This window comes from Polyodon spathula, chromosome 8 (genome assembly GCF_017654505.1).
Source record: "Polyodon spathula isolate WHYD16114869_AA chromosome 8, ASM1765450v1, whole genome shotgun sequence".
NCBI classification, from domain to species: Eukaryota; Metazoa; Chordata; class Actinopteri; order Acipenseriformes; family Polyodontidae; genus Polyodon; species Polyodon spathula.
The window spans coordinates 46,116,759-46,132,291 of record NC_054541.1 but is presented as its reverse complement, the minus strand read 5'-3'; the positions used below and the strand labels follow the sequence as shown (position 1 = coordinate 46,132,291).

The 15,533-nt window shown below is 37.7% G+C and overlaps 1 protein-coding gene across 9 annotated transcripts in view; it reads left to right on the top strand.

Annotated features, from left to right (window-relative positions):
• LOC121320039 (neuron navigator 3-like) overlaps positions 1–11,472 on the top strand; it is a 158,833-nt gene extending 147,361 nt beyond the window's left edge. For 6 of the 9 annotated variants that reach the window (XM_041258174.1, XM_041258170.1, XM_041258172.1 and 3 more), the window contains 11 exons: positions 1,642–1,831; positions 2,327–2,424; positions 2,832–2,930; positions 3,376–3,544; positions 5,175–5,410; positions 6,145–6,299; positions 7,317–7,388; positions 8,324–8,520; positions 9,207–9,325; positions 9,833–10,036; positions 10,433–11,472. In XM_041258174.1, coding sequence (XP_041114108.1) covers positions 1,642–1,831; positions 2,327–2,424; positions 2,832–2,930; positions 3,376–3,544; positions 5,175–5,410; positions 6,145–6,299; positions 7,317–7,388; positions 8,324–8,520; positions 9,207–9,325; positions 9,833–10,036; positions 10,433–10,552 — 1,659 coding nt within the window. In that variant the 3' untranslated portion in view covers positions 10,553–11,472. The remainder of the gene's footprint in view (positions 1–1,641; positions 1,832–2,326; positions 2,425–2,831; positions 2,931–3,375; positions 3,545–5,174; positions 5,411–6,144; positions 6,300–7,316; positions 7,389–8,323; positions 8,521–9,206; positions 9,326–9,832; positions 10,037–10,432) is intronic. The other 3 variants (XM_041258173.1, XM_041258167.1, XM_041258175.1) reach the window with 1 other exon arrangement.
• The last annotated feature ends 4,061 nt before the right edge of the window (positions 11,473–15,533 follow it).

The window sequence follows — 15,533 nt, the reverse complement described above, 5'->3', positions numbered from 1 at the left end:
AAAACTATATGAACATAATTTGGATTTTTTATTGTAATCAAAGAAACTACAATAATTATGTTGTAAAAGCCTACTGGAAATCATAATAGTAGTAGAGTATTTCATGTTAGATTTCAAAATGTTTCAACTTTTAAGTATATGGAAACCTACAAAGTGGTTTGTAATTCAGTATGTTAACGCAAAATTATATTTCGACTTTATGAAGCAAAATGGGTGAATTCTGTAGGGAGGTGTGAAACGTGTAGCTATAGCTGTACATAATCATTAGTGAGCTGCTTGATATCCTCTAACTTGCCTCTTTTCAAAGACCTGCAGTTTGATAAAGGATTCTTACCGCCATGGTATTTAAGGGCTAAATCAGGTTTCTTGTGTCCCAGTTTCTGTGTAGAGAAAACGTTGTGTGTGTAGCTCAGTGGTAGCTGAGGTAAGCAAAGAAAATCTGGAAAATTAATTGTTGAGGCTTTCTGTACTTAGCAGGATAAACAGAACTGGAAACTAACTTACTTGTAAACAGAACTGTATATATGTTATTAAGGGCTGAGGTAAATTGTTAAAAAAAAACAAACAAACAAAAAAAAAAAACATTGAAAAACATTGTCTCTGTAAAACCTGCCATAAAGCTTTGCAGGTAAAGATCTGCAATGAAAAGCTTCCTGAGTGCTTTGCTAATCTGTGCTAGTTAGTCCTTCAATGTATATTATATGTTGCACCATACCTGTATAGCTTAGTGAGAGTCAATTAGTGAGATTGATATTGGAACACAAAGAACAGAAATGCAACAAGCAATACACTGCAGGTAACAAAATCAGTTGCAAGGAAGAAATTATTCAAGTTGTTTCTCAGATGTTCCCACATTCAGGCTGTCAAGCAGTAAATGGAGGCTATATTGGGGTTTGTTTGGGGAGGGAGTTGTATTCTTACAGCATGACAGTAAAAGTGTCATTACTCAAAAGACTTATCAGCAGTTGAATGGGTGAGTTGGCACTATTGAAAAGGTAGATAGGGTGGAAATTCGATTTTGTTAGACAATATGACAAGCAATTCCTGTAATACCTAAATATGGAAATAATACTTTGTGATATGAGGCAGAAGTGACAGAGAGGTCATAGCTAGCTAGTGCTAGGCTCTGTTGAGCCTGTCCATTCATTTGAACTGCACAAGCCCAGTAATCTTTTGGCACCGTCGACAACCCAGAGCTTTGCTTACTTAGCTGTCAGGGACCGTTAGTGTCAAGAAGATCCTGTCTTGGGAAGAATAACAGACAGATTTAAAGGTCAATGTAGCATAAATGAAGATATTTAAAGGAAGTTAAGAATATAAATCATGTTAAAAAAAAGTTTGGTGCTGCAGACTTTTTTCAATTATTTAACTTGTTTTTTTCCTTCCAAGGTTCAGACTGGCCTTATCCACTAGTTGCTTGTCTTTCCTTGATCCAGTTTTCTAGCTTCATCACTGTAGTTTGCCACGGCTGAGCTTACCCCTGAAGTCCTATGAAGCCGTGCTAGTAGGGTATATTAAAATCCAAGTGGTTTTTATCGTTGTCTGCAGTACCCTCTCATATACTCCCATTATGTCAACTAGCTTTGACTCATGTGTACACACTGTAGCACACAAACTGATAATAAGCCTGACTTTCCTCAGAATGAAATTGAACTACTGAAAGCTGAGAATGACAGGCTGAAGCTGAGTGGAAGCCCAACCCCTGCGGCCGCCAGGTCAAAGACTGGACGCCCCTCCTCAGAAACGTCAAGCACCTCCTCCTCGTCTTCCTCCCGACTGTCTTTGGGACTGTCACTCAACAACCTCAATGTCACAGACAACATCATGTCGGGTGAGTCAAACCTAGCACAGGTCGTCAGTTACCTCAGACGGTTAAGCAACACTATACAATGCCACACATTAATGTTCCTAAGAAAGCGGCCACGCCACCAGTCCTTGGTTAAAAACTCCCAGCTCGTGTTCTGGTCAATACAACTTGCTCACTGCCTGCATGCAGTGTGTGGGATATCATGCCTATCAACGGTACACTCTGCAGCTGTAGACCCATAGCAGCCTGGACTGTTTGCCATTCCAATATTTACTGGTTAAAGTCTGGAATTCAGATATTTAAATAATGATGGGCTTAAGCAAAAGCTTTAATTCAGTAATCCCATAAATGTGAAATACCTCTCATACCTCCAGAAGAACATAATCCTGTAATATAAAGTATTCCTGTACACTAACCCTAACCCTAACCCTATGCCTCCAGCATAACACCGTCTAGTTTTGCCTCATAATGCATGACTGAGCGTTTAAAGTTGTGGAGGCCAATCTGTTTATTTTGCAGATGTTCTGCATAACGATGGATATGAAGGAACGATGCGCAAAGAAGGCCGTAGCGTGAGGATCGTCGTTACAATCCATAAAGGTTCAAATAACACAAAGGTAAAGCGCCAATCCATGTAAACAACTTTTAAAAATAGAAACAATGAAACCATTCCAGATGTCCATTTCCGTTTTCCATTAATTAGACAATCGGCAGGCAGGAACGCCTCTAGTCAGGTGGGAATAGAGTAGCTGTGGGCTCTCCTTCAACCACTGACTGTCAGCACATGATCCTATTTAAATAAATGACTTGTGAAATGTGCTGTCTGATCGGTTCAGCTGTATCAGACTTGACAGTAGTGTGAATGTCGTTCATGCAAGAATTAGCATGAATGGACGAGATCAAGTACTGTTCTGGGACTAGAAACTCCCAGTGTTAGTTTGCAAAAGGCATTTCTTCAGCTCTTTTTATTTGTATTTATTTTATGTATTTTATTTCTGAATAAATAACTTTTTTCTTCTGGTAGCAGGATGTCAAGTGTCAGGACTATCTCATTGGGTCAATAGGTGTCAGTGGGAAGACGAAATGGGATGTACTTGATGGAGTCATCCGACGATTATTCAAGGTACCTGAACTCCTTTTAACTTTGAAAATGTAACTTTTCTTTTCTATGTTGATCAAATGTTACCATTTTGAAGTGAGTCCTCTAAGTATCTGTCGTTAAGATATTATTGTTGTAGATCACATAGTATATCAACTTTTAGAATTCCACTTCCTGGCTACAATGGTCTGCATCATCTAAAGGTCTCACCTACCCCCATAACTGACTGAAAGAAAGAAAGAAAGAAAGAAAGAAAGAAAGAAGGAAAGACAGAACTTGATTTTCTTAATTATTCTTCTGTAATATTAAAACAAAACATAAAATGTTTAGTGTAATAAAATGGTTTAATATATATGTGTATGGAAGCCAGAGGTATGAACATATTTGCCCCTCATTTATTATCTTCTAGAACCAATGCAATTATTACAATTCTTGTAACCCTGGTCTACTTGTTTGCTTTGTCGAATAGGAATATATTTTCCGTGTGGATCCTCTGACAACCCTGGGCTTGAACTCAGACAGCATTGAGAGCTACAGAATAGGGGATATTGTCAGAGCCCACAATGTAGAAATCCCTGAATTGCTGCCATGTGGATACTTGGTTGGCGTCAATAATGTGATCACTGTGAACCTCAAAGGTATGAGCCTATTCTGCACATATTAGATTTCAGTATTTCAAGCCTGTTTTTTGTATGTATATTTTTTTTGTATTATATGTAGAAGCTATGAATACGATACAGTTTGACTCAGTGATGCTTGTCCGTTTCCTAGCAGCTAATTGATCCCTATAGTTTTAATTAAGCAATTGAACGTGTCTGGGAGGTAAGAGTCCAAGCAAGGACAAGGGTACTATCATACAGACAAGGTCAACTGCCAAGGTAATGTCCTATGAGCAGAGTATAATTGTGAAACTGGTAAACAGTGTGTTGACTGTTTATATAGATCATTTTAGATATGTATGCACCTTTTCAAGGTTTTGCTTTCCTACCATTTCATTGTTTTAAATATAAACATTTCATCTGAATTGTTCACGGTCATCTACCCGCTAATGCCCTGCAATGGAGCTTCCTGATTGGTGGATGGAAGTGCTGTGGTTTCAGATGTCTTGTAAAACTGGACAGCATATGAATAATATGGAATTGCTTTGATTATCCAAATAAAGAACCTCTTTTTGCAAAACAAGGTTGATCGCTGAAAAACAAAAACATCTAAAAAAAGACATATAATGGAATGTAGTTCAACAAAAGGAGATTAAAAAAGACACACACCTGTTTATCCAATTCAGCAAGATGCCTAGGTTCTGACAAAATGATATTTTACTGTTTAGATTTCAATGTGATAATAAAATAGATCTTAAAATGGATATTTGTGCATGGGGTGCGAATACCGAAGGACACCTAACTCACGTCACTTCTATGAGAATAAAGAAACACAAAGATTAAGCTTAGAGTGCTTCAACTACATAACTCTAAACACAGAATGTTGCTCACAAACACCCTCCATGAGAACAAGACGGAGCCCTGATTTGTACGAGCCCCATCAATGCAATGTGAGAGGACTCGGCTCTAATTAATTGAGTTTTTAAGTCGGTAGCTTGTAATGCTGTTTAGCGGTTAGCCATTATTCATGTCATAATGGGATCAACTGGCAATTACTGTGGCCTTAGAAGCCCCAGCAAGCACTTATTTCCATCAGGTTTCAGCACCATTACCCTTCCACCTTATCAGATACACATACAGCTGCCAGTCTCATTGCTGGGTCTTTACCTAGACAGCTAGTGCTGCCAGTAGACTGATTATTCTTTGCCACCTCAAGCTGGATTTGTTCTGTTCCCTGGAAAGAGTTTACTCTCAAGACTGTTTTAGGGAATGATTTGTTGAGGGTTATTTTTATAGTGCATTTTTTTATAATTCAATCAGTTTGCAATTCATTAACCCCATTTTAACAGCTTTAGAAAGGGTTAGAAGCTTAGAGAATGTTTATTTCCAAAAACAGACCTTAAAGTTTTGTGAACGGGCCCTTAGATTCTGTGGACTGAAAACTGGTTTTAACCTACATTTTAGACCTCATTTGTTAGATAGATTTATTATACATATTTTTAACACAGTATATTCCCAAAACAGTATAAAACATTTGCTTTCCACACAGGTTTCAACAGAGAGTATAAATCAGAAGGATATTATTTTAACATACGCCACTATCATAGTCGCTGCTGTACCACCTGGTGAAATATCATCTCTTTGTGTCTTTTTGTTTTTCTTGTTGTAGGTGTTAAAGAGAACAGTATTGACAGTTTGGTGTTTGACACACTAATCCCCAAAACGATTTCACAGCGATACCTTAACCTGTTAATAGAACACAGAAGAATAATCCTGTCCGGACCCAGTGGAACCGGCAAAACCTTCTTGGCCAACAAGCTTGCAGAATACGTAGTGTGCAAATCCGGGAGGGAAAATGGAGAAGGAAATATAGCAAGCTTTAATGTGGACCAAAAATCTAGCAAGGTGAGAGAAAAGTAATGCAAGGCGACATTTTTTCAGGCTTATATAGGAAACAGGAATGTCTTGACCAGTGACCATGGCCTAAAGCTAGCAGATCAGCACAATCAATAAAGGTAGAGTGTTTTAATATGATATAACCAAAATGCAAATTACAGAACTATTGTTCCCTTCATGAAATGCATTCCAGTGCAGCTTACAAAGAAAAGAAAAAAAAAAACACTTGGTCTAAATATAAGTGAGATTTAAAAAAGTGTTTTAAAGTAATTTTGAAGGTCAACGTTTTCTCTCTCTATAGCTATAACACGTGCATTGATAATTCTAGTCTATTTTAATAATAATACAAATACATCGTTAATTATATGAGGAGACATTTCTCCCAAATAATTTGAGATGTAATAAATTAAATTGTTCAGAATGGTATGGATGTTAAAAAAACAAAACAAAAGGTGAGCACATTACCCCAGTGTTAGCAGCCCTGCACTGGCTCTTGGTGCTGTCCAGGATTGACTTTAAGGTCCTTCTTATCACTTATAAAGCCCTAAACGGTTTGGCTCCCAAGATGGAGGGCTGTTATCTGTCCCAAGGATTTTAAAGCAAAGGGCAGGTAGTAGAACATTCAGTCACAGGGCACCTGCACCTGAAAGGCACTTTGTAAATACAATTTGATTTGATTTGATAATGATGTCATCAACAGGGCTAGCTGTTCCTAATATGTGTTTGTTTTGTCTTGTTTTAAGGAGTTGAGGCAGTACTTATCAAATCTTGCAGATCAATGCAACTCTGAAGGAAATGAAGCTGATCTTCCAGTAGTGGTTATACTTGATAACCTCCACCATATTGGTTCTCTTAGTGACATTTTTAATGGATTCCTGAACTGTAAATACCGTAAATGGTAAGTGTTGTGTGATTCTGCAACACAAAGCCTTCGTGTAAGCACTCCTTATGGCATCAGCCGAATTTAATGGACTTGAGAGTAGCACTTTTTACAGTAATTTTTATAGGATAAGGTGCACCCTGTGTATAAGTCACATGACTCAGCAACCTTGGATTGCTTTCCTTGTGTATAGTACCCTATCAAAAACACTGTAGTGTAATATATAGAAAACTTAGGGCTCTTTGTTTTCGTTTTTTTTTTTTGGTCGCGTGATTTCACTTTTAAAGTTATATGAACCAAATCAGTTTCTTTATTTAACTCTTGCAAAAGTGTTGATTGTGAAACAAGATCACGTTAGTTTGTTCTCCCGTAACTTTATTGATTGAGACTTTGATTCTGTTTCATTGATAATGTGAAAAAAAGGCAGTTCCTTATTTTATCAGTTAAATTGCTTTTCCTGGATTGAACATCTTAATGACTTGTTGTAAGAGAAATAGTTTCCTCTTCATTATGATTTAATTAAATCAATTTAACTTCACTCGCTGTTTGCGTTCGTTTTGAATACAAAATAAGGAGCTGCCTTTTACATTATCAATGAAACAGAATCACAGTCTCAATCAAGTTACATGAGAAAAAACTAAAGTGAACTTTTTTCACAATCAACACTTTTTTGAGTTTGCTCAAAAACAAGGACATCAAGTGGTCAAAAATAAAGACTGAAAACGAAGACCCCATATGAATACTATACACAGTGTGTATAACCCATAACCTGTGTATTCCGTAACACACTCAATACATGTAAGAGAGTGCATAAAGTTAGTATTCTAATACGTACCATTGCTTTGTTCTAGTTTTATAAAATGAGATGTTTTACTATTTTCAGAAAATAGGAATTGACTCTTTAATATGCCCCAATGTATTATTGACAAAGAGAGTAAATAAAACAAGCAATAAAGTAGCGTAACATGCGAATGTCTAATATATTTGTATTCTTACCTTATTTATGTGTTTTGTTTTGTTGTTTGTTATTGTTAGTCCATATGTTATTGGAACCATGAACCAGGCTGTCTCTTCATCACCAAACCTTGAGCTCCACCACAACTTCAGGTAAACTGGGTCGCAGTCATTTACAAAGAAGCTTGTGATGCTCTGTGTCTCTTCGATTACCATTTGTCAGGCTCATAAAACAAATTTTCATCATCAAAGTCCTCACATTTGCATTATAAAACAGTTGGATTGAGGACAGCGACCAGTGGACCTAAAGCAAGCTATTGTAAAGAGGAATGATCTCCTTTGGGTGCTATTAAGCAAATCATTTTGCAAAGTATGAACACTTTGATTGTGTACCTGCCTAAGACCGGCTTCAGCAAGAATCATGTGTACTGCATGTCTGTGAGGCATGTTTTGCTAAAAGGATGTCTGAAAAGATCATTTACATAGAAGTTCTGTTAGTGTTAGCAGTTCATTTTAAATCATTTAACTTGATATGCAATTGATAGTTGTTTCCTGTTATACAGTATATATTCAATCCACTTATCTAAAAATATGTATTTTTTAAATTGATATTCAAAGTGCAAGGCAGAAGTGGGGTGAAATATTTCACTTTTCACACTCTTATTGGTCATACTCTGGAAGGAGTACATTTTCCACATTTCTGTGTCTGCCTCTCAGTTTATTGATTGCTTTATTCAAGCTCTATTAATGACACATGTTTAGCCTTCAGGATTTATCTCATATGGGTGGAATCCATGACTTGTGCTTCACTGAGCCTTCACCACTCCCATACTCCCCAGCACCTCATCTCACTTCTGAACCCATCTGGTTCACTTAAACAAACCCTGCTGTACCTGGAGTGATGATCATGCAGTAAAATCAAAATGTAGTTATAAATCAGATTAATCAGTTGTTTCTCAGTTAATGTTATCGATTTAAAATGTGTTCACGTTAGAAACTCAAGCCTGACTACCATGGGACTATATATTTTTTTTTCGTGATCTTGTGGATTTTGCTAACAGATGGTAATGACTCATCCCTGTTTGCAGGTGGGTGTTGTGTGCCAATCATACAGAACCAGTAAAGGGGTTCCTGGGCCGATATCTCAGGAGAAAACTCATTGAGACAGAGATCGACAAGAACATGAGGAACAATGATCTCATCAAAATCATTGACTGGATCCCCAAAACTTGGCAGCACCTCAACACCTTCCTGGAAGCTCATAGTTCCTCCGACGTCACCATCGGTAAGCTGTTCAGATGAGGAACTGTTAAAAAAACACGACAGGCCAGAATGCAATTTTTTACTATACATTTGAGTTAAGAAAGCCCTGAAAGATGGAAGAGTGTATTGTGAATGGTGGGATTTCTCCCCTCTGATCATATCACTGCTCTTTGTAATAAGACCACGTTTAAGGTTTTATATTGTCAGCGTCAGAAGTTTTACTAACGTCATTTTTGTTTGGTTCAGCTTCTCATGTGATCTTTTGTTACTTCTCTAAAATTCCACAGCGTTAGAGCAATCACCTCCCCCTGATAGTCTGCAGGTAGTAATCCTGGCCAGCAGTTTCAGTATTGTAGGATGGGCACAGCATGTGTGTTGGCACAGCAAGTGTTGTAGCTGAAAAGGGACGTTATACCTTCAGAGTAAATAAAATGAATTGCACAAGAATAAGGTACAAGGGACATCTGTCCCACAAATACAGTGATGCTAAATTTCTTATTTTTGCAATGATATGCACAAAACAGGGTTTAAAATGTACTGACAGGTCGGATCCAATTGTCAGTTTCCACGTGATACTTGAGTCACTCTCAAATGTATTTTAAGAAGAAACTGTTGGAACAACAACCGCTCAATTCCTTGTGTACCTTAAGTGGTTAAAAATGGAGAGGTCCTTTCCCCCCTTTGTCTTCTAATGGTTTTGCCCTCTAGGTCCCAGACTCTTCCTGTCTTGTCCTATGGATGCAGATGGCTGCAGAGTGTGGTTCACAGACCTGTGGAACTATTCCCTGGTACCATACCTGCTGGAGGCTGTGAGAGAGGGGCTTCAGGTAAGAGGACAGAGAAAGAACTTCATTGTGTATAGCTGTGGCCTGAAGTTTTGTATCACCTTAGAATTAGCAAATGTTGCTTCATAATATTGAAAGAAACCTGCTGAATAATGTTACGTTAACATATTGAAATACATACTGCTTTGTAGTTTTCCGTATACTTAACAGAAAACTGACAAAATAAAACAACAATTACATTTTTTTTAAATCTAACATGAAATACTGTACTACTGTAAAGGCTCCCGGTAGCGGTGTCATTTTGTAGTTTCTTTGATTACATAATGTTGAATAAAATATCTCAATTATGTTCATAAGCTTTTTTTTGGTAGTTTTTTAAAATGATGTCTCAATCCTAAAATTCTAGGTGATGCAAAAATTTTGTCCAAACCTGTACATTTCAACGTACCTTTTTTTTTAAATTTGTGTTTTCAGAAAACTGCTTGCAGATGCTGATGTTAAATAAAACGTTGCTACCACCCCATTACTTCTCATCTTCCTTTGTTTCAGCTGTATGGTAAAAGAGCTGCATGGGAAGACCCTTCAAAATGGGTCATTGATACCTATCCGTGGAGCTCCGCATCTCTGCAGCACGACTGGCAGGCACTGCTTCAGCTCCGGCCTGAAGATGTGGGATATGAAGGGTACACCTCAGCCAAAGAGGGAGGCTCCTCCAAGCAGGTTTCACAAAGTGACACAGAGGGCGATCCACTGGTAAGACCAACAGGCCAAGCCAAGGGATGTAGCACTTACTATATACCTCCTTGCATTGCAAGAACCACTCAGCAGGGTTGGCCAGTTACAGGTCCACAAGAAACAGGCGGGATATGTTTTTTTTTTTTTTTCTATGGTGTTTTCTTGTGACAAAAAAACAGCCGTTTATTTGTATCACTAGATTAACCTTCATTTTAACAAGTTTGCTGCTATACATTCTTTTATGTTGTTGACAAGAGAAAGTCACCTTCCCCTATTGGACCTAATTCTGTCATGACTGTGTACTCATTATGTGAGAGCCATGAAGAGAAACAAAGAAGCATTGCATAGATTGTTGATTACATTTTTGTATTACATTATACCGTGGCCCATTTTTATATTTATTTATTTTTCCAGATGAATATGTTAATGAGACTGCAAGAGGCTGCCAATTATTCAAGTGCACAGAGCTGTGACAGCGACAGCACTGGCCACCACGATGACATACTGGACTCGTCGCTGGAGTCTACTCTATAGGAAAAGCGAGAAGTAGTGGGGTTGAGGCGTTCGTAGAGAAAAACAAAAACCTGTTCCACTGCCAGTGCAAGTAAAAGCAACCCACCAGAGACTTGAAACGGTAATGGGGTGTTGCAGGTAGGCAGCAGCTTTTATCAGAGAAGCGGAGTAGATTCGAAAGCTCACATTTAATTTGAATTCAAGGTATTTCCATAATAATGGAATGACAGACCTCCATTTGTCTACTGGGAAAAAAAGCTCAAATTAAGGGCACTTAAAAAATGGCTGCACATACGGTTTAAAAAAACTAAACAAAAAAAACAAACTGGAATTAGTTTTTCTTTTAGAATTTCCTGTTGTTTGTTATTGACTGCTAACGTTTACAGGGCGCTCTGCTGTTTATTTTCCTGAGGTGCCGTCTAACCTGAACAGCCTGCGCTGTTCTCATCCAATCCGGACCTCAGTTGTGCCACATGGTGCTGGTCACATGACTATACCAGTCTTTGGTTTACACCACCGCCCATTCTGAGATCCATGCAACCTGTTCATGACAAGCACAAGCGACATTGTGCAAACCCAAACAACCACTACTGTGAAACACTGGACAAGTGCCAATCATACATTATTAGAGCTGTCAAGTGCACAGTGATGTATACACCCACAGTTGCTGCGTAGTTTACCAATAGACATTGTTCTTTCTTTCTTTGTTTTTTCTTTTGATAATTTATGAAGTGGTATGCATGTCATCCACCCAACCTTTACAGATTTATTGCATTATACCAATAGAAAGATGTGAAAGGCTGCAGTTCAGCATTCACTTTATTATTATTATTATTATTATTATTATTATTATTATTATTATTTAAGAACCTAAGCAAGAAGGGAACAAATTTGATAATGGTGCTTTCTCACTGCCTTAAAGTTCCTAGCAAATTTCTAAGAACTTGTCAAATACGAAACTTGGTGTCTAGTACAGGTAATAAGAATGTCCTTTATGTCATACTTTCAGGAAATACAGTAATACAGTATGAATATGTATGTATATATATATTATATATATCATATATATCTATCTATTATATATATATATATATACACAGTGTTTTATTCTTATGATGTATAAAAAAAGTCGAGCACAAAAAAATTTCTCCTTTTTCCCATTTTTCTTTCTCGTCAACATTCTCAAAGTTTCAACCCTTGTGAATAGGGTTGGCTGCCTAGCTTTGGAAGCAACACTTTACCAGAGATCACACCGACTGCTACATGTTTTATTTTTATTTTATTATGTTTCTTTTACTTTAGAATCTAAAATAGGCTATAACTAAAACATTAAGATTTTTTAAAAAACAAGCATTTGAAGGGAGGGGTGTTTTTATTTTTATTTTTGCCCAGCTGAGCTGGGAGCACTTGAATCAGCATGAGCACAAATTTGATTTTATAGCTCCAGAGCATGTTGTTTTGATTTTTCTATATGTACATTAAACTTTTACTTTTACAAATCGAATGAAGCAATGTTGAAGAAGGAAAGGAAGGTTTATTGCATTTTAGTTTTGAAAATAAATAAATAAATGCGGGTTGGTTTTGCACAGTTTTTTTTGGGGGGGGGGGGTGTAAATAAGAAGTCTTGCACAGTGAAACAACGATGCATTCTGCCCTATTGGTGTCAACTTATGCTTAACTTGCTGAGATTTTGTGTACTTTGCAAAGAAAAGAAAAAAAAAGTTTCTAAAGAAAAATGCAAACCTAAAAGCTAGTACAACAGGTGTGCATTGTCCTGTAATGATTGGTTGTCTTGCCTATGCAGGGGCTTCACAATATATAGAAGCATGTGCCAGTTTGATAACGTTACGTTGAAACACAAATGTATACACTGTTAAGGAAGCCAAGCATGTTTTTTAATACCTCTGTTGAAATGAAGCAAAAATAACTAAACAATGAAATAGTCAAGAGAAAAACAATGCGATGACAAAATCAAGCAGAACAAATACTGAGCCTGTATGAAATATGAACCTTGGCCTCCAACCCTAACCCACAGAGAGCTATGCAGCAGACCCCATTACAAGTGAAATCTTCCAAAGAAAGCTACTCAAATTATTGTGTTCACTTGTAAGGGTATACTGAGCTAAATTTATCTGGGTGTATATTAAATCTTTTTCTCTTTTATCAATGTCAGTTGAATTTATGAGAACACTTTTTGGCCAGCAATTGCAGTTCTCAGTGATAATCCCAGCCTCTCTCTGTGGATTATTTTTAAAGGTGGTTGTCTTCTGTTGATTTATAAGGAGCACACATTAGCGGTCTACGCTGTGGTCTACTCCAGTATTCTACTGAATCTTATATTAGCTTCTGTGTGCAATGTTTAGCATATTTTCTAATATATTGACAATTCCCTGCAATTACAAACCTATATTTCTTAACAGAGGTAGGCGTTCATTTATTGGCAGTGATATCCTGTAGAGCTGTCTGGGTTGAGTGCATTAACTAGGACTTGTAAAACACAGGTGCTAACAACTATCTCAGCCAACCACTGGCCATTTATGAGAACGTGATGCTGCTGCTGCTGGGCAAAACAAATAAATACAAGATTGCAAAAAAACTAACAGAAACCCTCAGGATAGTCCTTTTTTTTTATTCAACCGGCAGACCTACAGAATACATCTGCCACACATTGTAAGAGCTGACAGTAATTAGCTACTTTTTTTCCACAATGTTTAAAACAAAAAAAAGAATAATAATAATAAGGCGAAACAGCGTTATTGAAGAGCCTGCTGGCTTGCCTTCTGTCAACATCTTGATGATCAGTCGTGTGAACCATTCAAACCAACCTGTTTAGGCCATCGTGGGTACTTCAACCAATACATCTCAGTGAGTGCATAGAGTTTCCTACTTTGAAAAAGTTTGTTGTGAAACATTTGTCTTTAAATGTTTTATATTTTGTACATTTGTATGTAACATATCATGTAAATAGACAGAAACAGTGATTTCAATCATCTGAAGAATTTTGTAGTATTTGTAAAGCCCTGATAATTAGTATTTGACATCACCAGGGTAAACTGGATGATGTATTCCTATTCTTTTTTTTTTTAAAGCTATACCTCTAGCTTGTAAACCAGTTGCCCTATATTTTTAGCAGATGTGCACACTGTATCTGTCTAAATTATTACTTTGCCATTAAAAGTCATTATTTATTGAAACAAATGTCTCAGTTGTCTTCTATACCTGTATTGTCTTATATGTAGCTTGGATGAAGGTGTGACAAGTCTTCCACCATGAAGAAAATAACACGATTCCATTCTATGCAGGAGCTGACCATTGTACTGTTGTTAGCAGATGCGCACCATAGAGGTTTATCAAACCCGGTTGTCAACTTCAGAGGTGATCAATGCACACAGCAGCGCACTAAAGGGGTGATCAGTGCACACAGCAGTGCTCTTTAGAGGTGATCAATGCACACAGCAGCGCACTAAAGGGGTGATCAGTGCACACAGCAGTGCTCTAAAGGGGTGATCAATGCACACAGCAGTGCTCTTCAGAGGTGATCAATGCACACAGCAGTGCTCTTCAGAGGTGATCAGTGCACACAGCAGTGCTCTTCAGAGGTGATCAGTGCACACAGCAGTACTCTTCAGAGGTGATCAGTGCACACAGCAGTGCTCTTCAGAGGTGATCAATGCACACAGAAGTGCTCTTCAGAGGTGATCAGTGCACACAGCAGTGCTCTTCAGAGGTGATCAGTGCACACAGCAGTGCTCTTCAGAGGTGATCAATGCACACAGCAGTGCTCTTCAGAGGTGATCAGTGCACACAGCAATGCTCTTCAGAGGTGGTCACAAGAGTACTGTCACATGACCTTTTCTTTAAATCTTTCCTTTTATTTAATTGAATTATTCACTGCTGATGGCAGTCCGACCGTGGTCCCATATTGAGCTGATCAACCCAGTCCCAGTGGCACATGGAACCAAGGCATTCATATTCTCAAAGAATGCACTGTAGCCTTAACATGCAAGACTGGTTGACCTCATGGACTCCTACAAGTAAAATATGAGTGAAACTGATCTTTCCATTCAGAGGTGAATAAAAAAGACTGAAACCAGTAATTGGTACAAAAGAATGAAATATAATTACTACCTTATGCATTTTTATCTGTGTAGAATGGTTGGTAATTAAGATGATAATAATCCTTACGTATTAAAAATTATTTGTCCCGTACTATAGATGGGAAGCATGTTAAGGCAGGTTTTTGTGTCTCCTCTGATTTTTACAGCTATGCTGGTACAAGAATTATATGGTAATCAAGTGACCCAAAATGCAGATGTGCCATGCAGGGGAGGGCTAATGGTACATTTGTTTTCCATTTTCACAAGGCAATGTATGTGCAGTTCTGTTAAATAGCATACACCAAAGCTGGGAAGAGAAACCCTGTTCTGTAGCATGGGGTCATAGATACATGATTCTAGATACATGATACCCTTCATACCGGCTGCCAGCTGCAACTTACTGTATCACCTATTCTGTGTTGTACAACAAACCAAGAGTAACAAACAGCTGTGATCAAAATGAATGCTACCAACTGACCTGACTCAAACACTGATTTGTTTTGGAGCCCAATGCCCAAGCTTCCATATGTTGTGTATTTAGGGTAATTTAACAGAAGCTGTGTGTTGTGAATACATAAAGACAGTGTGGATGTACAGGTTTTGTTTCTCCTAGAACAATAGCTTCAATAATGGCTTCAATAGTTTCAAATCCAAGTACATCCCTGTGTAGTCATCAATCTGTTACACACAACATGTTTAAGATTTAGGTTAAAATATGAAGAACTGAGTTTAACATTCTGATCTTCAAATTGTTTTTTACACTGGATCATTTCTGACAATTGATTTCAGGAAATATTCATAAAGTCCTATTCTATGTGACCCTGAGCCAGTGGTTAAAACAATGATTAAGAATTCAAACCCAGCATGGGAAGGTCACTTAACTCCTTGTGCCTCAATCCAGCCTA